General features: G+C 42.6%; 2 protein-coding genes across 4 annotated transcripts in view; one reads left to right on the forward strand and one right to left on the reverse strand.

Moving 5' to 3' along the window:
• Nucleotides 1–163: 163 nt before the first annotated feature.
• The window catches only part of gtf3c6 (general transcription factor IIIC, polypeptide 6, alpha), a 34,456-nt gene continuing 8,606 nt past the window's right edge, over nucleotides 164–26,013 (reverse strand). Inside the window, exons 2-8 of one of the 3 annotated variants that reach the window (XM_059335127.1) lie at nucleotides 9,079–9,166; nucleotides 2,741–2,774; nucleotides 1,511–1,591; nucleotides 1,335–1,398; nucleotides 878–922; nucleotides 671–778; nucleotides 164–507 (exon numbers count right to left, since the gene is read on the reverse strand). In XM_059335127.1, coding sequence (XP_059191110.1) covers nucleotides 377–507; nucleotides 671–778; nucleotides 878–922; nucleotides 1,335–1,398; nucleotides 1,511–1,591; nucleotides 2,741–2,764 — 453 coding nt within the window. In that variant the 5' untranslated portion in view covers nucleotides 2,765–2,774; nucleotides 9,079–9,166 and the 3' untranslated portion in view covers nucleotides 164–376. Of the gene's footprint in view, nucleotides 508–670; nucleotides 779–877; nucleotides 923–1,334; nucleotides 1,399–1,510; nucleotides 1,592–2,740; nucleotides 2,955–9,078; nucleotides 9,167–26,013 lie in introns of those variants that run through there. The other 2 variants (XM_059335128.1, XM_059335126.1) reach the window with 2 other exon arrangements.
• LOC131973199 (zinc finger homeobox protein 3-like) lies at nucleotides 8,395–25,671 on the forward strand. The gene is made up of 11 exons (XM_059335115.1): nucleotides 8,395–8,708; nucleotides 11,110–12,811; nucleotides 12,896–13,434; nucleotides 13,539–13,752; nucleotides 14,410–14,517; nucleotides 14,647–14,783; nucleotides 14,979–15,089; nucleotides 16,602–16,749; nucleotides 16,896–21,682; nucleotides 21,811–22,476; nucleotides 22,614–25,671. The coding sequence occupies exons 2-11, from the start codon at nucleotides 11,146–11,148 to the stop codon at nucleotides 22,728–22,730; spliced, it is 8,493 nt and encodes a 2,830-aa protein (XP_059191098.1). The 5' UTR covers nucleotides 8,395–8,708; nucleotides 11,110–11,145; the 3' UTR covers nucleotides 22,731–25,671.

Consider the following 26,013-nt stretch of genomic DNA (forward strand, 5'->3'; position numbering starts at 1 on the left):
GAAGTACAATGACAGGACTTCCTGCTGGTCTTCAGCCACATTTCTGTGACTGCCCTTCCAATGACCCTTGCTATGTGCAAAAAAAAAAGGAATGTATTTACATGATGATTTGTAAAACTCAGTTTCCATTTAGCTTTTATTTAGCCATATTTCTGATCATCAGCACATCAAATGTAAAATTCACTCATTTTGAGGCTCAGAAAAGAAGCTGCAGTACATGTTTTACACAGTTATAGTATGTCCTTATTATTGCTGAAATGTCTAAATCCAATTGTCTTTGACTTGTCTGTATCAGACATGGAGTCCCCTTACAGCTTCACAAAGGCTGGCTCTTTACTTTTATAGTGAGATCATAGTAAAGGAAAGCCTCCATATCTCAGCTCACTGCTGAGTCTTCTAAATCTACAGTGTTCACATCCTTTTCCGTCTGGCCCTGTTTGTTGGCATTTTCTTCTTGATTGGACTGACAGGTTGTGTCCATTTGTTCACCACCATCACCACTTCCTGCTGAGTAAACACAAAAAAACACATTCAGGTTTTTGACAATGTTATGTAAAATGAATTCTTTGTAAAGCTGCACAATGTAAAAAAAATGATTTGCATCAAGCCACTCCTGAACAGCAACACTGTATAAAAATGTGTTTGTTCTGGCAAAACTGTTCTGGCTAACCTGTGCTGGTTTCACCCTCTTTCTTCTCAACGAGGAATATTCGTTGCATCATAAGTTTCTTTACAGTGTGGCACATATACTTGAGCTCTGGAGCACTGTCAGCTTTTCCTGCAGACGTGTTAAAATGGACAATTAGCAAAATAAAAAAAACCCTCAAATATAACTGAAACATAAGAATTAACACTGAAAATATACAGAGAACCTTACCTTTCTGCGGTTTCTCCTCGAACAGCACACAAGTTCCCAAAGCATCTTTGAAGAGGTAAGGACAATAAAGTTTATGTGTATCATTACTTTTATAATTTTCATTACAGAGATCCTCGAGGCTCTTTTGTGCTACTAAGAAAAATAGTCAGCAGCCGTATATCTAACCATGGTTATAAAAACGATGCCGCAATTTTCATATCTTCTATTGCAAAACAAGATATTACTTGAGTCTCGACTCTATGATTATCAGACTTTTGAAGGTGTAGTTTGGGTCATGTGTCATTACTGAAAAAACAACTGTCAATCACTGACAGTAGTGACAGCATTTCAGGTCAGAAAATAACTGTTAGCAGGTTGTGAAAAAAATACATGTTTCCAACAGGAAAATTTGCTTTAATAAGAGGAAAGGAGTGCAATTTATTTTAACAGTAGACACAAATTTGAGGTGTGTCCTTACTTTCATATTCCCCGGCAAACACATACTGTCCAACCTGCATCATGGGCTTCTCGCTGTCAATATCCTGGAACACATGGACAGAGCGTATTTAGTGACTGCTGCAGGGAGAAACCTACAGTAATACTGATGTCATATTCTTCTCTTTCTTTACCACAAGGCATTCATGTGATACTCACCAGTATCTTGCATGTGCCCCGACATTTGGACAGGATGTCATTGTTGATTATACCGGATAGCTCCACCACCACAACCTGCTCCTAAACATGCAAACAGACAAAAGCAGTGATTATAAATTTTAGAAATGTACACAACTATTTACAGGGGTGGATTATAAGGGATTACATGTTATTGTAATGATGTAATCAGATTACAAACAAATAATTTACTAATCAGTCCAGATTACATGGGGTTACATAGTTATATTATCAAGGACTACTTGATTTCATTCATGAGTTAAACTTTTTTCATGATATGAGCAACGTAAAATATGAACATTTTTGTTCCTCTTGCATTACAGTAGCAAACTCCTCCCTGTGGCCTTTGATTAAAAAGCAGTTGCAACAAAAACTTAAACAAAGAAACAACACAGTACATGTGTAGACATATCTGTTTTTGAAAGGGTGACTTGGTTTCACTAATTCTCATTCTTTTATGAACTATTTTGGTGAAAAAAATGGCTAGTGAACGTTTTTTCCCCTTTCTTTAAACCGAATCTGGAATAAGTGTGGCTCTAATCAATGTGTCCTTTATTTTAAAAAATATCACAAAAGAAACAGCATCCCGCACGTAATAGTATACCAACGGTACATCTGTAGTTTAGGTTTTTTTTAGGGGTAATTTGATATGAATAACTGGAAATCCAGTTATACGCAAAAATTTTGCGGCAAAATGCATTTGATTTGCACTGAAAATGTTTTGAGAGGTTAAAGAGAAAAAAACTAAATTGTATGTGGCTACGTCGAATTTAGAAATATATATTGCATATAATCACTGTCAGATTTTGAAGTAATCCAAAAATATTCAATAAAATTACATTTTTTTGTAATCCAATGGATTGTGCAACTATTTACAAAGAGTCAAATGTAATTTGAGTTCAGTGACTTCATGCATTTTTATGGATCTTGCACAATATTTTGGTCAGAAAATGAATGATATTACCTATGAGGCATTCCCACATACGTTCACATCAAGGAGACACTATTAGTACACTCTACAGACTAAAGCGACATTTAGTAAGTTCCCGAAAGTCTGACTTGAATGGTTCAATAGTAAAAATAAACCGGTGGTCCTTCCAAACCTCTCGGAACCCCCGTTTAAACCATCTGCCAGGATAGCCACATGGAGCTAATGTTGGTAACGTTACCACATTGTGCCGTAAACGCTAATGAGCTGCTGGTTTTTCGTACCTCTTCTTCCCATTCATCTTCCATGTTGAAAGTCCTGGAATAAACAGGAATGACTTAAATTAATTATTTCTCGAGTACTGGAGTTTATCTCCAGAAATGGCCTATCCTTTTGAAAAATAATAACTAAATAATATATTGACAACTTCCGCGAATATACGGTGGCCGAGAAGAGACGCCCACTGTATTTTTTTTCTGCTTGGCATATTTTCAGTTCCGGGCCCGGAACAACGAGGGGCGCTGTTGCTCAGTTTTTTGTGTCATGTTTTGTTGCAAAGCAATTTAATGTAAACTGGAAATAGAATGAATAACAATTAAATCTCCCTCCCTCCACCAACGCACCCATTTATCTATCTGTCTATCCGTCTATCTATCTGCTCATTCTACTTATGGTTGAGTATGATTGGATCTAAATATTGGCTACCTGTAGGCACCCTCATCCACATCTAACATTAATGTTATTAATGTTCTCCTGCAGGAGGCCATAGCGGAGGTGATGAGATGAGATGAGATGAGATGAAATGAGACGATACACTTTATTGATCCCCAAGGAGAAATTCATCTGTCAAAGGCAGAGGCAACAAAAACGAAAACAAGCACACACATCAAACATATCCAAAACAAAAATGAAACAGGAGGCCAGATGACAAACACCACTGAATCATAATCAAAGTGCATGATAAGAGGGAAAAAATATTAAGCAAAAAACCAAACCATTTAGCTTCGTGATATGAACGTATGTGTAGGGGCACCTGTGTTTTTCACTTTTATTTTGCTGGAACTGTAGACTGTATTGTCGTACAGAAGTAAATTAGGAGGTCTTTCTAACATGATATAGAGCGAAGCCAGTGCCTGAGTAAACCTTATTCTAAAACTCACATTCAAGGCAAAAATAGAAAAATCTGTAATTACAAATGTATTTCTATCATTATGGTAGTAAGTAAAATATATAAATTAAACAAATAATCAAATGTACATATAATTTAATTTAGGAGCTAAAGATGCTTTGTGATTCATCAACATGGTTTCATCATTAGGCCTAAGGGGCGTATTTAATTTGTTTACTGCATTGAATTTTGACAAACAACAATATATCTATTTCAAATCAAATAAATGTCATGATGCAGTTTGTGGTGAACAAGGTTATAAGCCAGGGAATTTATCACCAACAGAATAATTAAGCCTCTAAAATGAGTGGTGAAATGTTTTAATTTATCATTAAGTTGTCTTGATTTAATTTTTAAATTGTTGGCCTCACAATGCTTGACCAGACTTAATAACCATTGTTATATTAAGATACTATTTCTACATATTGATATGTATAAAAACAGGAATCTTTTCCATTTTTCATAATATGTATTTAATAGTCCTGATGAATGATGGAGCATATCGATCCTGTAAGGACGTATCTCTTTTCGTTTGCTACCCTCTACACAGGGGTCAGAGATCAGGGTCAGCTGAGGGGCAGCTTTCCTGGAGCTGGCTGGGATTCATCATCTCTCTCAGGACATCTGAGTGGGGATGGTTTTTTCTCACCCAGCGCTCCGCTTAAATAACCATCTTACTGGCCAATTATGAAAAACAGTGCAATTATGATAAAAGGAAGATGTACTAAATAAGTGAAATGTATTTGTGCAGATCTACTGGTTCAAGTATTAAATGAATATTATTCAGTAAATGTTATGGCAATTTATAATTTTGTTCGATAGGGACCCTCTTCCACGGACAGCATGTTTAATAGACTGATAGAGTGAATCGTTGAAGTACCGAACCTGTTTAACTTATGGTACAACAAAGTCAATAAATTGGTGCTGGGACAGTAACAGCACTACCCTTACATTTGGGAAATGTAAGACCTCTGGGTTTAATATGTAGATATCTTTATGCTCGTTGTTTTTCAGTATATCTGCATTTCCTCCAAATCAATTTGGTGGTAACTGTAAGCAGGTTCTGGGTTTAGAGCAAAGTGTAAAAATTCTGCACTTACAATTTACATTAATTTATGATGAGAAAAATGACTGTTACCTACTGTTCAGTAGGTATGTTGCAAGGGTAAAGGAAGGTAAAAATAAATAAATATTTAATCCATTAATATTTTTACTATTAATTCAAATATATACATATTTCCATTTGGTGCCGCAGAGCAACGCAGGTAACAGTCTTAGAGTTGCTCGGAGGCCGTTACGATTTGTAAATACCTGTATAAATGTAAAGCAGGTCGACGCTGAGTGAACCTCACCCTGAGAGGGAGAGGAAAAAAACATTTTGAATCAGAATGAGGCAAACCAAATTAAAGGGGGTGCAAATCCCCCATGTGCCTTCTCCCTCCCCATTTCTGGCCTATCATCTATCTCTGGACCATGGTGGGGTTGTCATGTCGACCAGTCCACAAGTTACTATGACAACGGCTCAAGGGGAAGCACTTGCTAGGGAGGTTATTGCCTCCTTGGGGATGTAAGAAGGACAGGGGGAATGTGAGCAGAGACAAAGATAGAGAGACTTATAGACACCAAAAAGGCTTAAATGAAGGGAGAGGTCAAGCTGGAGTATGTTAGCAGGAGGTGTGTGTGTGTGGCTGACTATAAAGGCCAGTTTACATTCAGATTGCTGCAGAAGTGGACACAGTGTGTAAATCAGAGTTGCCCCATTGAAGCTTTGGATGCAGAAAGTTTTCTCCCTCCTGGACGAGGCCTCTCCTGTACATGATGTATTACACTTCCTGCTCAGTGCCATACCCTGGGGCAGAGTGGGGCGGGGGCAAGGGAGGGAGTGACATTAAGGACCCTCCAAGGTGTCAGATGGGTCCCCAGCTTCCCCCACATTTTGTCATATAAATGTCATAAAGACAAGTTTGGAGTTGGGGAGCTTTTGGCTCTCCTTCTGCCTGGGGGGGCATCATGGTGGTTAATTGCCCCATTAGCACTGACAGGGTAAATTGGTGGAAGGGCTAACTATATATTACAGTGAAAACAACAACCCCTGGCATACACCTGAGGGCATAGTGCATTTTACAGTACAGCCTGTGCATGTTTGAGTGTTTATGCAAAGCAGTGAGTGTGTGTGTGTGTGTGTGTGTGTGTGTGTGTGTGTGTGTGTGTGTGTGTGTGTGTGAACTGTACATGCACACTCAGATGAGAGCTTTAATATCTGTAAAATATTAGAATTCTATATTTATCACTGCGGAAATGAACTCGCAGTGTCATAGCGTCTCCTCTCATATCTGTGCTGGACTTTCTCAAGGCGTACATTTAAACCAATCAGGAAAATTATTCTATTCTGTTCGGGAAAAAAAATTGACTTTATGTGAGGACTGCTTTGGAGAGGACTGTGTATTTTTGTGTGTATTAATAGTGAAACACAAAGACAGTATATGACACATTCCTCACATGTGTTCATCTACCTTTTCATTGTTATAATAGGGCCAGAAAATACAATTGCAAATACAAATGGAAATTTACACCAAGAACCAGCGATGCAATGAATATGAAGGATCATCTGAAAGCATGATTTTATTGTTACGTTCCACCACTGCAGTATAAAATGTAAGGTATAATTTTATAATGAAATTCAAATAAATTCATATTTTCAGAACCAATTGTTTTTCCCCCTGATATCACATCTATGTTTATATGTTGTTCTTCTACAAAAAACAAGCACACATTTAAACAGTTACAAATACACTACAGTATTAAATACATGCACATAAGGATAAATAGATAAACTGCAGATTCCTGTATTGCTTTAGCTAAAATGATCATTTTTACATTTTATTCAGACTCAAATACGCACCTTACAGATGAATTCTTGTCACACACACACACACACACACACACATACACACACACACACTTTGCGGTACGGACTAACGTTAAAATTATATGACCATTCACTGTCATTGTCTTTAGCTCATAAAATGACATAAAATTGTCACCGTTCTAACTGCAGCCATAACAACAACAGAAAATATCCATGCAGGCATGAAGAGAACACAACAGTCACTGATTTATGTTTGTGATAACCTGAAATCTTTGCTTGCTGGCATGTGCCAGACAGACGATCACTTTAAACGCTTTCAAATCGTAAAATAATTATTGGATGTTCTACAAACGTAGGCCACATCATTTGCCACTTAAGTAATTGACCAATGCATCGATTCTTTACATATTTACAGTTGCACAAAAGCAAGAAAATATGCAGACCAAACCAAGATAATCCCAAATCAAAATGTCAGTGCATTCAAAACCAACACCACGGAATATCATTAATATTCATGTACGTTTTCCGATATGGCCTTGTAGTGCGGTTGTTTCACGCAACAGTGAGCTGATAGTAACGTTAATGCAGTTAATGCAATAGCCTTTTTTATATTCAATGGCGATACTATTATATCCCGATATTTTTTTCATGGGGTCTTTCTCTGTAACACTGTAGCCTTTCATACCTTTGTACATCTATATTTATTCAATTCTTAAATAAGGACAAGGTCAGCTTTGACAGTCAAGACCAAATAAAGTCAAAACAAAACAAAACAAAACAAAACAAAGCAAATAACAGCTTACTGTTTGACCTTACAAATAAATGCAGTTTTCACCTTCTAAAATATGGACGATCGACAGATTGCACATTCAGCGTGAAATTCACAATAGTATTATCATAACAATGGACCCGAGGATGGGACGGCCGGAGCAGAAAAAAGACCCCCAAAGGTCTTCTGTGATTACAAACACAAAAGTGGACACAGCAATTTAGACTTAAATATTTGTTTGTTTGTCTTCCAAGCTGAAAAAAATAACCAGCAAAGCAAAGACTGAAACCCAGCCCTGCTGCCTCAGTCCAGAAACAATCAAAGCTGCAATTTCATATTCTAGACGAGACTTTTCCCCCTTTTGTTTTAAGCATTATTATCATTATTATTTAATCTCTTTGTTAGACGGGAGTATGTGTCTGCCTTAAATTTTGCGATTACAGACTACAACTTTTCCAAAGCAAGTAGACTACATCACAGATAAATTTAAATATTTAATGAAAATACTATTATTTAAGTCTGGGACATAAATGCTTTAATTTGAGCGTCAAACGTCTGCTTTATCTCAAACAAAATGTTTATATAATATTCCTTAAATAATCCTCCAGGGCCCTGCAATGTGCTTGTGATTCTCAATTGTGAATCACGGTGATAGTGTCGCATTCTGTGGCAGATTTTCTGGCATCATAATATTCCTCCAAAGAGCCCATTGTCTCTGTTTTTTGTCAATAATGACTTTATTTTAACATGATTATACTTCGTGGTATTTTATCATGTCTTTTTGTGCAAGTAAATATTTTTTGCAATATTGTTTTCTCTTTAATTTTTTTTTAATCAATTAGGATTTGGCTTAGCGTCTATCTAAAATGCGTTACTGGATTTCTCCTCGACAATATTCTATTTATAAAAAAAAATAATCGTTTCAGGTGTAATTTCTCGTAGTTTTAAAAATATTTTCGTCTCCTCCTTGTCCTCTCTATGTGTCCCCTGTAGCCTCTCCCCCTCCCTCTCTCTCCCTCCCTCTCTTTCTCTCTCTCGCGGAATCCTATTGATCCAAACGGGCTAATTAGCGGTGTCTGCGCAATTACGCACATGCGCACTGGGCGTAATCTCAGCCATTTTTTGAAGGAAACTAATTAGCAGGAATAAAGAGCCAAGTGTTTTTCCCCCACAGTGATCAGAACTCATTCTACCTCTGGAGCTCGCACAAACCCCTCCGTCCCCCATCTTCTGTTTACTACAGCCTAAATGTAGCTTTAATTACACTGTTGTTTGGTAACAACTTGGACCCCGCTGCTCTCTCTCCCTCTCCCTCATTTTTTCCTCCTGGCTCCGTAAAAACGCAGAGGATCATTCATAAGGAATGAGTGGGCTCTCTATACGATTGTTTTCTGGACTACTACACATTCAGCGTACGGAGCTTTGTACCAGAGCCGCTGCAGAAATGTAAGTCTGCCATTTGTTTACGATATTAAAGGGAAGGGAGGAAGCAATCGGCGGTGGGGAGGAAGGGGTGTTAGGTTAGTGCTGCCTGTAAATCGCACAAATCGAGCTTTTGTTGATCTGCTTGTGCATTGAGTCACCTGTTACTGGACACTGGACGCGATCACTCTTGGTTTCGCTGAATCGGAGTGTGGTACGGTGCGGTCCACTGTAAACAAAGGCTGAAGTAGTCTGGATGCTGAGTGTTGGTCAGTGGCTTGACAACACAGACAGGGGCAGGGAGTGAACTTCAAGTTGCTGCCGTCCGGTATTCCCCAACAGTCCCGTTAGTATTTTACCCAGAATAATGCAAAATGCAGCTTAGTGCTATTACCTGGAAACTGGTGTAGGCTGTATGCAGGGTCCTCACGTTAAGCGTTCAAAACATTAGCTGTCCACGTCCAACTGTATTTGTCCTGGTCCTGTAAAGACAAACAATAATGCATTTTCCTAAAGTATAGCCACACAACTCTTCTCTCTGTCTTTCTCGCTCCCCTTCACACCCGTCTCTCCTTTCTCTCTATTCTTCACAAACACACACACACACACACACACACACACACACACACACACACACACACACACGCCTAAGATAGACATTCAGGGCAAACACTTTGTTAAATATTTTGACATCATTTTATGTTTAGAAATCTGTTTTAGGGTACCTAAATAACACCTAATAACAATGATGTCGTGTGCATTCATATTTTCATTAATTAGCCTACATGTAAAAAAAAATCCAGGTGTTTTGTGTGTGTGTTTAATTGACATGATCAGAATCAGTTTGCAGTGCACAACAGCATTCATTCACATTAACGCACACAGAGATGTACACACGCGTTGTTAAATGATGGTTTCCCGGACTTGTGATCGATACAGAGCCAGGAATGTTTGTATAAATAGTTACATTGCCGATAGACCCAGGTTATTGATTGCAGTGTAAATGAAAATCTTTATCAGATTAGAGACTGTTCTCAGCTGCTGGCAGGCAGGCTCAGCCCCTCAGCACTATCCAGCGGGACAGTGGACAGCTGCAGTGGGCAAGGGTCTGTGGCCTGTGACATAAACACAGTACATTAAAGCACTATCAGAGTGCCGATATGAGCCATATATCTTTAAGGTGCAGAGAGGGGAGAGGGGGTGGCTAGGAGAGAGGGAGAGAGAGGGTGTTTAAGCAGGAGGAGGGGGTCGGTTGGTTGAAGGAGAAGGTGAAAGGGTACATTAAGGTCTCTCCTTGATTAAAAAAGGTCAGTAATGAGATTGGGGGACGCACACAGACTAAGAGAGATGTATCTGTCTCATCTGGCATCCATCTGTCAGTCAGAAAAAGAACAGGCACCATTTTATTATTATTATTTTTAGAACGACTCTGTAGTGATGTATCATAGTGCTGGTTATTCTTTGTGAAACCTCAATGGTCAACATTTGGAAATTTTAATTATTAACTTGAACGTGTAGGGCCATTTATGTATAATAAAATGCCATAGCTTTTTACTAGGTTTATTAAAACGAGATTATTTCAATATCCAAGGAAATGTAGTCTTGAAATTTAGATTAATTTATTCTTAAATTGTTTGCCTTCCACCATTATTAACTATTAATGCTTTATACCTAAAATGTCAGTTTATTACAAAAAGGGATTCATTATTTTGAGGTACATCATTGCTTCAGTGTTTGTGTGTATGGGTGTGTTTATATTGTGCAGGCAATGGGACTTATAGGCGGTGCACACAGTGTAATCAACACCCGTCTGAAATCTCAACAGACAGACATTGTATGAGTTTTATACAAATACTTGTTGTATTTTGGACTAAATTAGATTATGCAGGGGTTTATTATTGTGACCACCCCCTGTATTTGCACTGTGTTATAAAATGGCTTGTGCTAAACAGAAATCCTGTTTCCTCTCATAATATCTCTGTACCAATGCACAGCAAAAGATGTAGAGACTGATACTCTGGCTTTAGAAACTGTTCTTTTATCCGCTTTTATCTAAGTGTGGCAATTTAGTGGAAGCCCTTTAGCTCAGAAGCATTCAGTTCTTTATTTAATCCCATCCCCTGAGGAATATTATAGACCTCCTGCGTAGCCTTTACCCGCATTCCTCTACCTAGTTTAGCGCTCATGCTATTGATTTTCCCATTAAGGGCTAACGCTAACCCCTGAGTAACCAGCCTCTGTATTGCACACTGTGAGGGCAGTATTGAACAGATGCTATCCAGGGACTGTAATCAATGGCCTCCACTGTTATGCAATATTATTTACATGACTCATGTATTTCATTTTCTCCCCTTTTTTCCTTCACTTTTCTTCTGTCTCTGTCTGTCTTGCTCTCTTCTCCTCTGTCTCTTTATCTGAAACACAGGTGGGGTAGTAATGCGTGGCAGCTGTAGCCTCTGGTATGGACAGCGGTGAGGGAGGAGGAGGGGATGGAGGGGGAGGAGAGGAGAGAGATGCTGACCTCAGTCCCCAGGCTTTATCTCTTCCTCTCCTGACCCTAGCGGTCATTCCGGAGCAGGGGTCATCCTCTCATACCTCAGCCATGGCCCCTGCCAAAGAGCCCCTGACCCTGCCTCAGCAGGAGGAGGAGGGCGCAGAGGGGTCCCAGGCTAGAGAAGAGACCCAGGGAGGTGAGCAGAAAGGAGGCCGACATTCGCAGGAGAATGGATTGTGTCAAAAGCAGGGGATGAAGGAAGACTTCGTGGAGGGGTATTTGTCAGGGCAAAGGAAGGAAGAAGGGGAGGTGCATGTAGGTGTAGGAGAGGCGTCAGTTACAGGGGGCCTCCCAACAGCCCTTAGCAGCAGAGGCGGAGAGGAGGAGAAGGAAGAGGAGGAGGCCAACTCAAACCAAAGCCAAACCAAATCCAAATGTTCTTTATTACCTCAACAGAGCCAGCACAGCTCTTCTTCCAGCACTGCAAAGGCCAGTGGCACACTCGACAGCAAAATAGCCGCCTCTCCAAAGCCCTCCCCCACTCCTTCCACCTCTCCAAAGCCCTCCCCTTTTCTTTCCACCTCTCCAAAGCACTTCACTTCTCCGTCCTCCTCTTCTGCCCTGCTGAGCGAGACAGAGGTAAAAGACATTAAGGGAGATCAGGGCTGGATTTCTGGGTTTCCTCAGAGCTTTAAATCCCAGCAGTCTACTCTGGCTTTTCCACTGACAGGTAGGGAGCCTGCCAGTGCACCTGCTGAGGATGATGGGCCGGCAGGGGTTCCTCACTCTTCCATTACCAATGGAGATGGTGCCAAAGCTCCAGAACCAAATGACAGCCAGCTAGACACAGATGTGGATGACGAGAGAGACAAAGAAGAAGAACAGAAAGAAGCTGTCCTTAAAAACCTCAACCAAGACCTCTCTCCTAATTCACTAACCAGTCACATGACCATAATGCACTCACGCAACTCCTGCAAGACGCTGAAATGTCCCAAGTGCAACTGGCACTATAAGTCTCAGCATACATTGCAAGTCCACATGAAAGAGAAACATCCAGAGACAGGAGGCCAGTGTGTGTGTGGAGCCTCCGGGGGAAAGTGTGTGTGCGGTGGTGCAACACGAGGTGTGTGTGGATATTGCAGTTCGGGGAAACCCCATCCTCGCTTGGCCCGTGGTGAAACCTATGCCTGTGGCTACAAGCCCTACCGCTGTGAGGTGTGTGACTATGCTACCTCATCGAAAGGCAACCTCAGCATACACATGCAGTCAGATAAACACCTTAATAACGTTCAAAGTGGGGGACACTCGAATGGTCACATGCACACTTCTCACATTACCAACAATAGCAGCTCCTCTGATGGTCACGCAGTGGATGAGTCCACATACAAGCCCCCACTCTCTATTCCTAAGCCTACTACCCAGCCCACCAAGCTCACACCACCTGCACACTCTCACTCTCATGGTAAGCGGTGGCGGTGTGATGTGTGTGACTATGAGACCAGCATTGCCCGCAACCTGCGCATACACACCACCAGCGAGAAACACACACATAATATGCTACGGCTCCAGAGAGGTTACTATCTGTCTCACTGCAGGAGTCTCGCCCCGCAGCTGAAACACCTACAAAACGCAGGTGAGTAATGCCTCTCTCTCTGTAATCCAACATAAAAAATTGTAAAAATAGCACATTCTTACTGGGTGTCTCTCTGTGTTTTAGGTGCCGAGCTCTCCTTGAACATGCGACTGACCAGTCAACAAGTCGCAGATCAGCCAGTCACGCTTGGGTCTACACTGACTCCTTCTCCCTCCCCCTCTCCCTCTCCCCCTCCAGCCCCATCCCTGTCCCCCACTGAACCCCTCTCCCAGGGAGTGTTTCAATGCCTTGTCTGCTCCTGCTTTTCGTCTGACAGCTTAGAGTCTGTGGAGCAGCACCTAAACGCCCCTCGCTCTCTGCCCCAGTCTGAGTGGTGCTCCCTTGTCGCTGGTGGTTGCCACTGCAGGCTGTGCGGCTACACCACCCCGCTGAGGGCTAACTTCTCTTTGCACTGCCAGACTGACAGGCATCGCACCCGGTACCAGCTTGCTGCTCACCTCCAGGAAGGTGGAGACAGGGGTCAGGAGGGGGCTGCCCTTATTGCTAAGGGCAACCCTGTCCAGCTGAGGTGCAACCTGTGCGACTACATGACCAGCAGTTTGGACAAGCTACGAGGACATTCCCTCAGTTCACACCATGAGGCCAGCGTCCGGGTTTACCGAGTCAGTGCAAGCAACAATTGAAACAAAATTGCATTCAGCAATTAATGATAATCAGACTAGATTTATTAACTTTCTTTCTCTCTTTTCTACCTCATTATGTTTAGTTCCTGCAACAGTATGATGGTGAAGTTGATGGAGGTTCGTGGCTGTTCCATTGTCTTTTATGCAACCACTCCTCCTCTTCTAAACTCCAAGTACTGAAACACAGTCAAACCCCAACCCATCAGCAGAGGGAAGGGCTACTACAGCTACAGCCAATGGGCGGAGAGGAGCTGGCAGCCATTTTTACCATCAGGAAAAGCCCTGATGATGTCACAGGTGAGAATATGAACCATGTGGCCCTGTGCGGTTTCATGTTGCTTGTGGTTACTGACATCAGCAAGCAGACAGGGGATTAAGATGAAAAGAGTGAGAAAATGAGTAATGGATGTTGCTGAGATATTGATCAAGTAAATTGATCTGTCAATACACATCCTTGTTATATCCAGAGTAACCCCTGACAACAGCTAACTAGAACCTGCTAATCAATGGACCAATACAAATCCCCTGGATAAGAATGGGGGAGGTGGAGGCCAGTCCCCAGTCTGCAGCCTGTTTAAGACAAAACACATCGTCTGGAGTGTGTGAACTGCTGGAATAACATCTAAAATTAGTAGTTTAACACTTAATTTGTAAATTTAGTGAATCATGTGATTTGTCTATGTGCGGATTAAGACTTATCGAGGTGAACTGATGTGTTGTAAGTCCATATTACCTCTACTCCACCTCTGAGGAGAATCTAATGGAGAATCAATACTTGATCAATAGCGTATGGAGGCAAGCAAGAAGAATGAAGTGTGGTCCAAAGACATTGGTCTTTTTGAAGGATACTTTCAAGAGGATAATATAAACTACAATTAACCTGATAGTTTGTTAGAGTATACAGTATGAAGCACAATGTTTGTGTGCCATAATTATTTGTCATGTCCCTCCCAGGAGAGCTTTGTGAGGATATGGAAACTTCCAGTGAGACCATCACTGGTCCTTTGGACACAACCAAAGACACTTGTAACTTGGAGGCGAAACAGATTTCTGAGGAGACAGGTATGACTGCTTCAATGTTCAAAACACAATCTACAACATATTATAATTAACTCAAATGATAGCATGATAATAAATTGCATACATAAAAAAATATATATCTATTTGACACGTTTATATTTTTACTAGAAGAAGAAACTAGGGAGGAGGAGAAAGAAAAGAGGGAGTCATTGCCCTCAGTAAAGCGCCCGTCCTCTGGATGTGAGGAAATGGAAAACTCCATCTCAACCAAACGCCCCAGAATACACCAGCAAAATGAGAACCAGCAGGTGAGCAGTTGACACACATTTTAATAATTCAAGTATGTCCACGTGAATATAAAGTGTAACAACCGACACAATAAATGCAGTTCAAGTGTAATCTCACAAATGCATGCACTCATCAGTACTCTTTCAGCTGCCTATGTCAACACTTCATTAACCATTTTTCTCATTTCTCTCTCTTCTACTCTCTTGACTCTTTAGACTGTCCAGTGCCCTTTGTGCCAGGTTACATTCCCACATACACACCTTCGACAGCATCTCACACATGTGCACAGTGTGGCACAGGACTGTGTAGACAAGCTCATCAGCACAGTAAGTGTATGCAAGTGTGTATTTGTTGTATTTGCGTTTGTCAGGAAGCAAAAGAAAACGAGAAGGCAAAGCGATGGGGGATGGGGGAGAGTGAAATGTAGGGAGACAATTCCATTAAGAAGGCACCAGAGAGAAAGGCAGCGCTTTTTTTAATGCATGTTTAAGTAGCTCCCCGCTATCATCTTTGATGCAGCCGTGCATTCTGTGTGTATGTGTATGCGCGTCTTTTAGAGTGGAAGAGAGAGGGTTTGACTGAGTGAGTGAGGGAAAAGCCAGTCTTTCTATAATGCATGTTTAAGTAGCCCTCTATTACCAGAAGTGCAGTCAAGCTAAAAAGGGGCCCCCATGCTTTTTACTGTGTCTCTCCAACTAACAAAGACTGGTCATCTATCCACATCACCATCCTCCATCTCCCTGGCCCGTATGCTAAGTGGCCTTTGTCTCTTGCGCTCTTCGCCTCCACTTGACTGACTGCTTTTCACCCTTTCTCCCCTCTGCTGTCCCTCCCTCCCCCCTCCAGCTACTCCTATCATTCCTATTCAGCAATCTCTGTCCCTGCCCCTCCCTTTCTGTCTCTCCCAAGCTCTCTCTCAATTTCTTATGCGTTACCCCTCCCTTACTCACTCTCTCTCTCTCTGAAGCAGTTTTTTTTGTTCATTGCCCCATACTTTCTCCCTCCCTCTCCCTGCTCTCTCTCTTTTTCATATTCTACCCCCCCCCCCAACCCACCCACCCACCAACGTCCTCCCTCCTACCCCTCCCTCACTCTCTCTGATAGTAATTGAGGTTCATTAATTCAGACTGAGGTGATGATGGCCATTATGTACCTTGCTTTCCAATTACGCTCTCTAGATTAAGCCTGACCTTCAGTTTTCTCTGCAGTGTGTGTGTGTGTGTGTGTGTGTGTGTGGTTGTTCTTCTCTTTCTCTCTTATGAAGCTGTTACGCAGAGAAAACTCTTGTCATGTAAATCTCATCTTTAGCTTTCCGTCCTTTCCTAAGGGTAGCTAGCTGTTCGCGTAGATATAGTATTTGCTCTCAGTGCTCGAAGCTGTGGAGATGGAGGTTTTCTATATGAAGAATGATTTTAAATAAATTCATTATTCAGCTCAGTAAAGTTTTATTAAACCCTTGGGGCATGTTGGAGGGTGTCAGAGGAGCTGAAGGGCAGACCCACATATCTCAACCATATACACTTATTACCAAATTGATGTGCCTTGCTGTCTATACCGCTGTGCAGGCAGGTGCAAGATGTAACGATACACTTACAAATTCACACTTTAATGTTTTATGATATTAGGACAGGGTGTGCAGGCACTCATGTTTATACATCTTGATATTTGCTTGCTATTATGCTGTACAATTAAATGTTTTATTCATAATGTTGGATTAAGAAACTATGGTAATATCTATTTTTTTAATCTGAATTGGTAAAAACAGGACTGTGCCTGAGTTTAAGTGGCAATAAACCTCCTCAACAAAATTGACAGAGTGTCACATTTCTTTCTTTCAGGTCACACTATCCATGGAACAACAGCCCCAGCTGCAGACAGAACCACAGATGGATGATACTCAGAAAAATAAAAACACCAAGAGTAACAATGCAAATTGTTCCAATACTGCTGATACCAGTGCCTCAGTTGATTCACAGAAAAACAAAGGTTGGTATAAGATGCATGGTAAAACTGACCATAATTCAGACATTAATTGAAGAATCATAAGAGTCATAGTAATTCAATCAAAACACTTTGCATTCTTTGCTTTATGTTATTGAAAATGTATTATTACTACTTTTTGCATTTTCCAGGCATTTCAGTGGAGAACACTGAGGGAGATGTAGCCGCACCCAAAGATGTCACAGCTCTACTCACCCCACCCCTGGAAGACAACACCACTCACCCTTCCAATGGCAGACTGGCTTCTCAGTCCCCAACTCAGACACCCCCCTCCTCCCCGCCCACCTCCCCGCCTGGCGACCTCCCTCCCCTTTCTGATCGCCATGGTTACCGGTTCCGTTGCAGCAGGTGCAGCCTGGCTTTCCCCACTCAGGAGAAGCTCCAGCTGCACTGGCAGTACCATGCCATGAGGGCGGCGACAGAGTGTCCTCTCTGTTCTAGACAATGTCGCAGTCAGGAGGCCTTGCAGAGACATATGCAGAACACACACTCACAGCTGGACAACACACAGGGGCAGAATACACTCTTAGCGCCACACACTCCTCAATACATGGAGCATAATAAGAATTCTGTTCAACAAGATTTTAGTTTATCACCTCAAGTGGGTCAAGAAGCAGGAGAGGGTGAGGATGAAGAGATAGAGGAGGAAGCACTAGGCACGGAGGGAAAGGAGGAACAAAAAGAAGAAGTCAAATTTAAAGAGAAGGACATGGTCGATGAAGTTGATGGAGGTGAGGAGGATTTAACTGAGCCAGAGAAAGGGCCACATGAGGAGATCGTATCAGAACCTACTTCCAGCTATCTTGTCAAAAAGAGCTCTAACCCCACAATGGACCGCTATCTGGATCCAACCAGGCCCTATAAATGCACAATATGCTCTGAATCTTTCACCCAGAAAACCATTCTTCTGGTCCACTATAACTCTGTGTCCCATCTCCACCGGGCGAGACGAGCCCTGCAGGACTCTGGAACAACTGTTGCTGCCCCCGAGGCACCCCGTGGCCCAGATCCTAGGCCTTACCGCTGCCGTTTGTGTGGAGTAGGCTACAGCCAGAGCTCTACACTGGACATACATCTTCGCTCGGTCCTTCATCAGACCAGAGCTCGTGCTGCCCAGAACTCAGCTCCACAAGCCCCAGCATCTAGTGTAGCTGCGCCAGTGTCTACTACTGCAACTCCAGCTGCTGCCACTAGAGAAGAAACATCCAAGAGTTTGCCTTTCACTAAAAGGCCAGATGTAGCGAGTTCATCAACATCTTTACTGTTAGGCCCTGGCTTAGCAGCAGAGGCCCAGCCAACCCTCTCTAACCCAACCGACAGCCACCAGGCTAAAAAGAGAGTGGCAGAACTTATAGCATCAAGAAACCAGCTAATGCTAATACAACAGCAGCAGCTAGCCCAGGCTCAGGCACAGGCCCAAGCTCAGTTACAACAACACACAGCTCTACTCCAGTCCCAATTGATGCAGCATCTTCCTTTGGGAACAGAGAATCTCCTTAAACACTTCCCCCTGGCACCAGACAACTTGCTCTCTCTGCAGCAGCAATTTCTTCTGCCCTTTTACTTGCCAGGAGACATGAATCCGAACCCAGAATTAGCTGTAAAGAGCCTAGAACTTAGTCAGTTATTATCTGCCAACTCTATCCCAAGAGAACTGGCTAATACAGAAGTTAAAAAGGAGTCCCAAACTCACATGGATGAAAAACAAACCCAGAGACCAAGTTCATACTCAACTGTGGGTCAACCAAAGGATCATGTGCGGTGTGAAGCCAAGGTTGAAGCTGGCTGCAGTGGATCCTCCAGCAACCAGTCAGAAAGAGAATACAGCAATTCTAGTCCTGAGGAAGAAAAAGAAGACATGCCTGTTCCCACTGTTAAAAATGAGAGTCAGAAGGAAGAAACAAATTCCTCCTCACTTAATCTTCTTGGATTGCAGTGTCCTCCTCCCAGAGTGCCCTATGCAGCTGTGAATGGGGAGCCTCTTCGGGCCCTGCTGCAGAGTTATGGTTACGAGTTGGCACTGCAATATATACAAAGTAGACACAGACACCAGCAGCAGATATCTACTCTCGTGATACCAGATAAACAGGAGTGCTCTGATATTAACAAGATGGGGGTATACTCAGAAGAAAGAGTTGAATTTAGTGGACTTCAGGATGTAAAGATAGAAGGCTGTAACAAGGACAACAAAGTAGTAGAGGGTAATGGAGGGATAGACAGTTTGTCACAAGAGAAAAATCAGAAAGATGACGAAGCAGCAAACAAAGAGAAAGGATGTTGTAAAAGAGGAGAAAAGTGTAGAGACTGTGGCAAGTTTTTTTCAGATGCCTTGATTTTAAAAACCCACCGGGAATACATTCATAGGAGGCTGTTTCCCACTCCTGCACTGGAGAGATTTTCCAGAGAATACAGGCTGCAGTATGACCAGATGTACCCCATCACACAGCCTAAACCTGGGGAGAATTCAAGTGCTTCAGCTGCAGCCTCAGTGCCATCCTCAGAATCAGAGCCAGCCCCGGAACCAGTTATGCCTCAAGCTAAAAGCCTTGCACCCTCACCTGGATACTCATTTTCAGATCCTGTAAGCAAACCATGTCCTCCAGCTACAGACCCAACACCAACTGCCCCAGCATCTTCCTCTCCTCCGATTCCTTCTCAAACTCAAGAATTTCCTCAGCAAGACACACCCATTGCAAGCACATGTTCGACAGCTACTTCTCAAACAACATCCCTAGCTAACTCCATACCTCTTTCCTTACCTAAAATGCCTATGCTTCCTCTTTCCTTGCCCCAGCTTCCCATGGCCCCACTGTCTTTACCCAACCTCTCCCTACCCCACATTCCTTTCCCCATGGACCTTCCTCTCCTCCCTTCAGTTGTAATGCAGTCTGTGGGTCTCCAGTCCCAATCTTGGTTGGACTCAAGTGTCAACCCTGAATTGGCAAAACTCCATTCACAACTCAACCCAGCACTGCTAGGGCAACAGCCACAGCTCAGCCCAGCTTTGCTAGTCCAGCAACCCCAGATAAGCCCAGCTTTGCAAGGTCAGCCTCCACAACTCAATCCTGCACTGCTGGGTCAACCATCGCAATCCAGCCCTGTCCAAACAGGACAGCAACCCCAAGTCAGCCCAACATTACTTGAACAACAGGGTAAGAGAACCCGAACCCGAATCTCTGAGGAGCAATTGACTGTTCTGAGGAAACATTTTGATATAAACAGCCTCCCCAGTGATGAAGAGATCAACAAGATGTCTGCTCTGTCTGGTTTGCCTCATAAAGTCATCAAACACTGGTTTCGCAACACCCTATTTAAAGAGCGCCAGCGTGACAAGGATTCCCCTTACAACTTTAATAACCCCCCAACCACAGCCCTGGAGGAATCCAGAGAGGAAGTGGCACAAAACCAACCGCTGACACTTTCCCCATGTTCACTGTCCCCAGGCCTTCCAGCCAACAACTCTCCACAGCCCCAGACAACAGACCTCAAGAGAGGAGAGCCCCATAGAGGAAGACGATCTTCCCGAACACGCTTCACGGAGCAACAGTTGGAGACCCTTCAGGGGGTGTTCGAGGCTACTCCCTACCCCAGAGAGGAAGAATATGACAGGTTGTCTGCTATGTTGTCTCTCCCTAACAGAATCATTGTTGTATGGTTTCAAAATGCTAGGCAGAGAGCCCGCAAAAGTCAAGACCGTGGGACAGACAATGGATTAGAGGGAAAGAACCTGCTTGATAACATTCAAAGACAGAAAAGTGGCTGTTCCAAAAATGATGATGATGATGATGATGACAACAGCTGTGGGGATGGACAAGGTGAATCTCAGAATGAAAACTCCATGGATCTGACTTATGAGTATTACAACAACCCTGAATCACCTATTCCTGATTCTTCCTCTTACTGCACAGAAAGTGAGCATCTAACAGCCAAAGGTGAACCAACAGCTGTTACTAGGAAACAAGAAGATAAAACAATCTCTCCTCAGGCTAACAAGAGCCCAGCTCTTGTTCAAACTCACAATGGAATTTTAGATGCAGACATCCAGCGTAAAGAAATTGTTCAGGCCATAGAAACAGGGGCCTCTCCACAACCTGAGCCCAATCTACAGCCAGAAAGTACTCCAGAAAGACCCCAGCCTCACTCTTCCTCCTTTTCACAAAAAAATGTACCAAACATCGCATCCACAGCTCATTCCACTCAGGGGCGTACAAACAGCCCTCCTTCTGATCAAGTTGTTGAAAAGCCTGCTGATATTTCCCCCAGCCTCCCCGCTGTTTCAGAGTCTGAGAAAAGCCACATTCGGCCTCCTGATGCCACCTCTGGCCTGTCTGTTGAAACCCAGCCAAAACACCAGCTCCAACCCCAAGCCCAGGCTCAGTTCCAGTGCAGCCTCTGCCCAATGTCCTTGCACTCATTCCAGCTGTGGCAGGAGCATCAGACCAGGCACCTCCTGGCAGCGCAATCCCAGGTCCAATTTCTCCACTCTGGCTTCACAGACCGAACCATGCCTTACATGATGCTCCACCCCAACCATACCCTGATGGCCAGCCAAATGCTTTCGGGCGCTATCTCGCAGATGCACCCTAATCCCACACATCCTATGATTTCACACTTAAACAGCATACAAATTAAGAACACACTCTCTGATCATTCGAGTAACACCCTCACTAGCCTCTCTCAAAGTTCCCTTTCCCCTGTGAAACAGAGTTCAAAGCTTATGTCAGAAAGCAGTTATGAAAGCCAAAGGAGCGGTAGAGAAATTGAGGAAGAGCACCGAAGGGATAAGCGCCAGAGAACCACCATCACCCCAGAACAACTTGAAGTGTTGTATCAGCGGTACAGCATGGACTCGAACCCCACCAGAGGAGTCCTTGAAGGCATTGCACGTGATGTAGGCCTCACAAGACGTGTGGTTCAGGTATTTAATTTATATTTGTTGGGTTTCAATATGTGTAAATGTTTTTGCGATAGAGCCACGGAAGGTGAGTCATTATAAGAAAATTATTGGATCTCAATTTTAAAAATATGCTGGTCTTTCCTTCACAGGTCTGGTTTCAGAATACAAGAGCCAGAGAGAGAAAAGGACAGTTCCGGTCAATGGGGCCAGGGTCCAGTTTCACCTTGGGTTTGAACCACCTGCGCTGCCCATTCTGTAGGGCTCTCTTCAAAGTGAAGAGTGCTCTTGATGCTCATATGAGGTCACGGCACTGGGCAGAGGCTGAAAAAGCAGGGTACAGCTTATCAATGAGTAATGGGTCCAATGTGCAGATTGGGATGGCTCTGTCATCTGTCATGGACAGACCAGGCCCATCTGTCTCCTCCAGCCTCATCCCAAACCATGGCTATCTCATGATAAACAAAGAGTTAACTATGAAGCCACCTATGACCTCTTTGTCTTCAACCACTGATCTGAACAACCCAGAAGAGGATGAAGACTACGAGGAAGATGATGAGGAGTACCCATGTGATGAAGGTTCCAGTATGGCTGACCAAGGGTCTCCTAGTCCTGAGGGATCTGGAGGTCCAAGCTCAGATTGGGGTGAAATGCAAAGTCTGCAACAGCACCAACATCAGCAGCAGCGCCAAAGGACGCAGATGAGCCACTTCCAGGTACTTCAGCTTCGAGACTTCTACAGGAGCCACCGTACCCCCAACCGACAGGAGTGTGAGACACTGGGCCACGAGTTGGGACTGCCTCACAGAGTGGTGCAGGTAAATGTTTTATATAATCATAAATTACTAAATGCAGCTTGATTGGTATTTATAAAATATTTAAAATTATATTTTCAGAACATTTAAGTCTTTTAGTGGTAATAGCTAATTTATTCATACAAATCTTCTTTCTGCAGGTGTGGTTCCAAAATGCCAGAGCCAAGGAGAAGAGGGCCAGGAGCCTCAGCTCTGACTCTGCAGAGAGGGAGCAGGCCGAGCTGTCCGCTGGGGCAGGGGAGAGAGACAGAGCTTAGAGAGGCACGCTACGATCCCTTCGCTTCTTTCTACTACATTCTCCCCCAAACCCCTCCTGCACCTGCTGTCGACCCCCAAACATATATCCTGTTCACTTTGCTGCCAAACCTGTAACCTGAACACCCCAAAGATGCTGAGCCACAGTGGCCCAAAGAGAAACTCTCAACTGAAAGAAGAAGAGAGCCCAAACCAAGTCCTCTCTACCACAGCTTTCCTCTTTTCATAAAGTTCTTAAACTCTTTCCTGCTCCGTCCTTTCTTGATGAAAAGAGCTCCACTCCCTATTCCGTCAGACACCTTACTACAACCAAACACCACCTTGATAAAACCAACCAGATGCCACAGAGGCCAAAGAGCATTCTCCAAGTATGTGACCTCACTGCCCAGCTAGACCTGCAGTCTACCTCTCAGTCTGCATGACAGACTCACAGTGGGCCCTCCACCAGACAGTGCTAGATGACTAGCTGTGTAGCATGTAGTACCAGTCTGTAAGAGGCTGGAAAAGAAATTGTCAAAGAGATTTTAGTGTAAATAGAGAACTCCAAAAGATAAACTTGAAGAAAAACAAAGCAGTTAACAGTGGATGAAGAAGTTAATGGAAAAAAACAAACAAAAAAAAAACACTGAAAAATATCCTTGAAATAGATGGAGGTATTCGCATAGAGCTTTTGTAAAGACTGACTCAGATTCCAAAGCTCGTAACCAAAATTTTACATGTCTGTGGATTTAGTTTCAACATGTTTGTTTTCAATAACAAACTGCAGAGCTGACGTCTGTACAGTGAATGGGTGAAATCTGCAGCTGGCGAAAGTAAGCCGAGTACCAATAGACTGATACGGTGCCAGATGCAGCTTCACCCTCCACAAGCCAATGATGAGTCTTCTGTTGTACATGTACACCTTCTATGTTCCTTTAGTGGATAACAGCCCAAATAGCACAGAACGTAAAGGCCAGTTTGTCCTGAATTGGGCAAACTATTTTTTATAGCACTCAACCATTATACTGTAAATGAAAACTTTAACCAAACTCAAATTTACATTGTGTGTGTTTAGTAATAGTTTCTTAATATAAATCTTATGGATTGAGATAAACTGTCTTGCTTCGATATAATAGTGTCATGATTATGAAAAGATTATGACAGCTTTGATATGTTCCGGCAAGGTGACTTACTGCCTTTCCGTTCTATTTGAATATACCAATGGCTGACCAATGTTATGTGATTAATGTAAAGCTTTCTATGCTCAGGTCAACAGCTCAACATGCCTCTGCTTCAAATGTGATCTTAATACTATACTTTTCTGTTTTTAAAACAGAAGGGGCATGGTTTAACCTTGGACTAAGTATTAAAAGATATCTACAAAAACATCTGTATTTCAAAGATCTGAGCTTTTCACCACTGAGTAATAGATTGTTACAAAAACCTTATTGAAACTAAAGTGTTTAATAGTGTGAGGGGTAAATGTACAGTATTTAGCTTTTGTATGGTTGACTCAATACTTCATTGGATGATTGAGACATAGCTCCCTATTCCACTTACAGATAGGGAGCTACTGCGCAAAGCTGAGAAGAACTTCGGATGTTATTGATGTTATTTTTGTACACTTAATTTATTTTCCCTCTTTCTCCCTCCCTACCTACTTTCCTCTTTTGCTCTCTACCTTTCTTCTTGTGTTCATTTGCAACCAGTCCTTATTCTAACTGTAATAATGATAATATAACAATAATAGCTAAACAATAATTAATGCTTTAAAACAAAAATCCAAAGACGTGATAATACTTTAACCATATGACCTACAAAAATAAGCGCTACTGTTTACTTGACGATGTATTGCTGTTTTTAAAGAAGGAAGGAGTCCCTATATCTAAGCTACTGTTTTCTGCCTCTCATAAGCACACTGGAGACTGTAACCAAAACCCCAAACTAGAGCCATGGCAGTCTGTAATATAGCGGTTAAAGAGTTTTACTTCTCTTGAGAAATGTTGCAGTTTATTTTTCTTTCTTTTTTTACCATAGTGTTGAACTTCAGCCCTTAAGGATGTCCAGTTTGCTGCTAATGTACTGTAGTTTCTAACGATACTGTAGAAAGATGCATGCTCTGATCGCTTTACCACTAGGCTTTAATGACTACAAACTGTAATGATACCTGTGATGCTGTTGGTAAACTGCTCCTCTGTTATTCTGTTGAAAACAAATGGATATGTGGGGCTCAATTCCATCAGGTTTGTTTTTCAGTATCCTATTAATTAATACCCCTACTCAGAAGATAAAAATGGCTTTCGTAGTACCAGAAATATTTTTTCAAGCTTCCAGTTTTAGAGAAAACCTGCTTGGGGCATTAACTTCTCAATACTTATGGAGATACTGCATGGCTATTTGAAGGAGTTCAGCCCCAAACCTTCCACTGGTATGGTGTCGGTCTTTCTGTGTTGTAATGTCTCTAGTACATTTGTCCAGCTAGAACAGCTTTGCTGAACTCAGACTGACATCAAAGCCAACTTTCCAAAGGATGTGGACTGACCACCTCTGTCATGTTTTGTTCTTAAACTAACCGATGTTTACGACAATACCAATGAGCTTTCTTCTGTACAGAAATGTGCATTCCAAATACCACAAAAGCAGTTTTTTGTATACAGATTATTTTCATTTTCATTTCTGTCGTATTCTCTTGAGCTTAGTGACTGTACATATTGGGGTCCTCTACGGTGAAGGGACTCTGTTATCCTTACTGTAGGTAAAACTATTCTTTTCATTTTTTTCTGGATATGTTGTTGCCATAGTGATGACCAAAAAGATACCTGTGATGTGCACCTGTCCTTATGTCCTGCTCCAGTGGTTTAGTGTGTCTCTATACTCTCCCTCCCCAAGTTCTCCCCTACTGGTGTGTGTTATTCTTCCTTTCCCTTCCCATACTCCACTGAGCTAAATAAAGTCTGCTTTGGTGCATGTTCTGGTCTCATCCCTTTGGTCTAACCAAGAGAAGCCATTTTGTGAATGTTGTGGTATGTGAGCGTGTCTGCCTGTAATGCGTGTTTCATATTCCAGGTTGTATGTGCGGTGTGTTGGTGTGTGTCTATAGCTTCAAGGCTTTTGATGTGCAACTGTGTGTGTGTGTTCAACACAGCAGTGTGTGGAAGGTGTTTGGTGAATGGAGCCATGACCTCTGGGGTCACTTCATTAATTACATCTGTGACATTCAGCCAGATGAGTTTCCTTTGTGACTAAATGATATGATGAATATTAACGACCTCGGATGAATTACACTGCTGCTTCTGCTGCTGCTGC

The sequence above is a fragment of the Centropristis striata genome, chromosome 6 (genome assembly GCF_030273125.1).
Source record: "Centropristis striata isolate RG_2023a ecotype Rhode Island chromosome 6, C.striata_1.0, whole genome shotgun sequence".
NCBI classification, from domain to species: Eukaryota; Metazoa; Chordata; class Actinopteri; order Perciformes; family Serranidae; genus Centropristis; species Centropristis striata.

What these genes read in the sequence shown, in the direction of transcription:
- LOC131973199 (XM_059335115.1), top strand. Translation starts at nt 11,146, where the DNA reads ATGGACAGCGGTGAGGGAGGAGGAGGGGATGGAGGGGGAGGAGAGGAG. An exon ending in TGATTCACAGAAAAACAAAG is followed by an intron (nt 16,750 to 16,895) that starts GTTGGTATAAGA and finishes TGCATTTTCCAG; the next exon opens with GCATTTCAGTGGAGAACACT. An exon ending in TGCCTCACAGAGTGGTGCAG is followed by an intron (nt 22,477 to 22,613) that starts GTAAATGTTTTA and finishes TTCTTTCTGCAG; the next exon opens with GTGTGGTTCCAAAATGCCAG.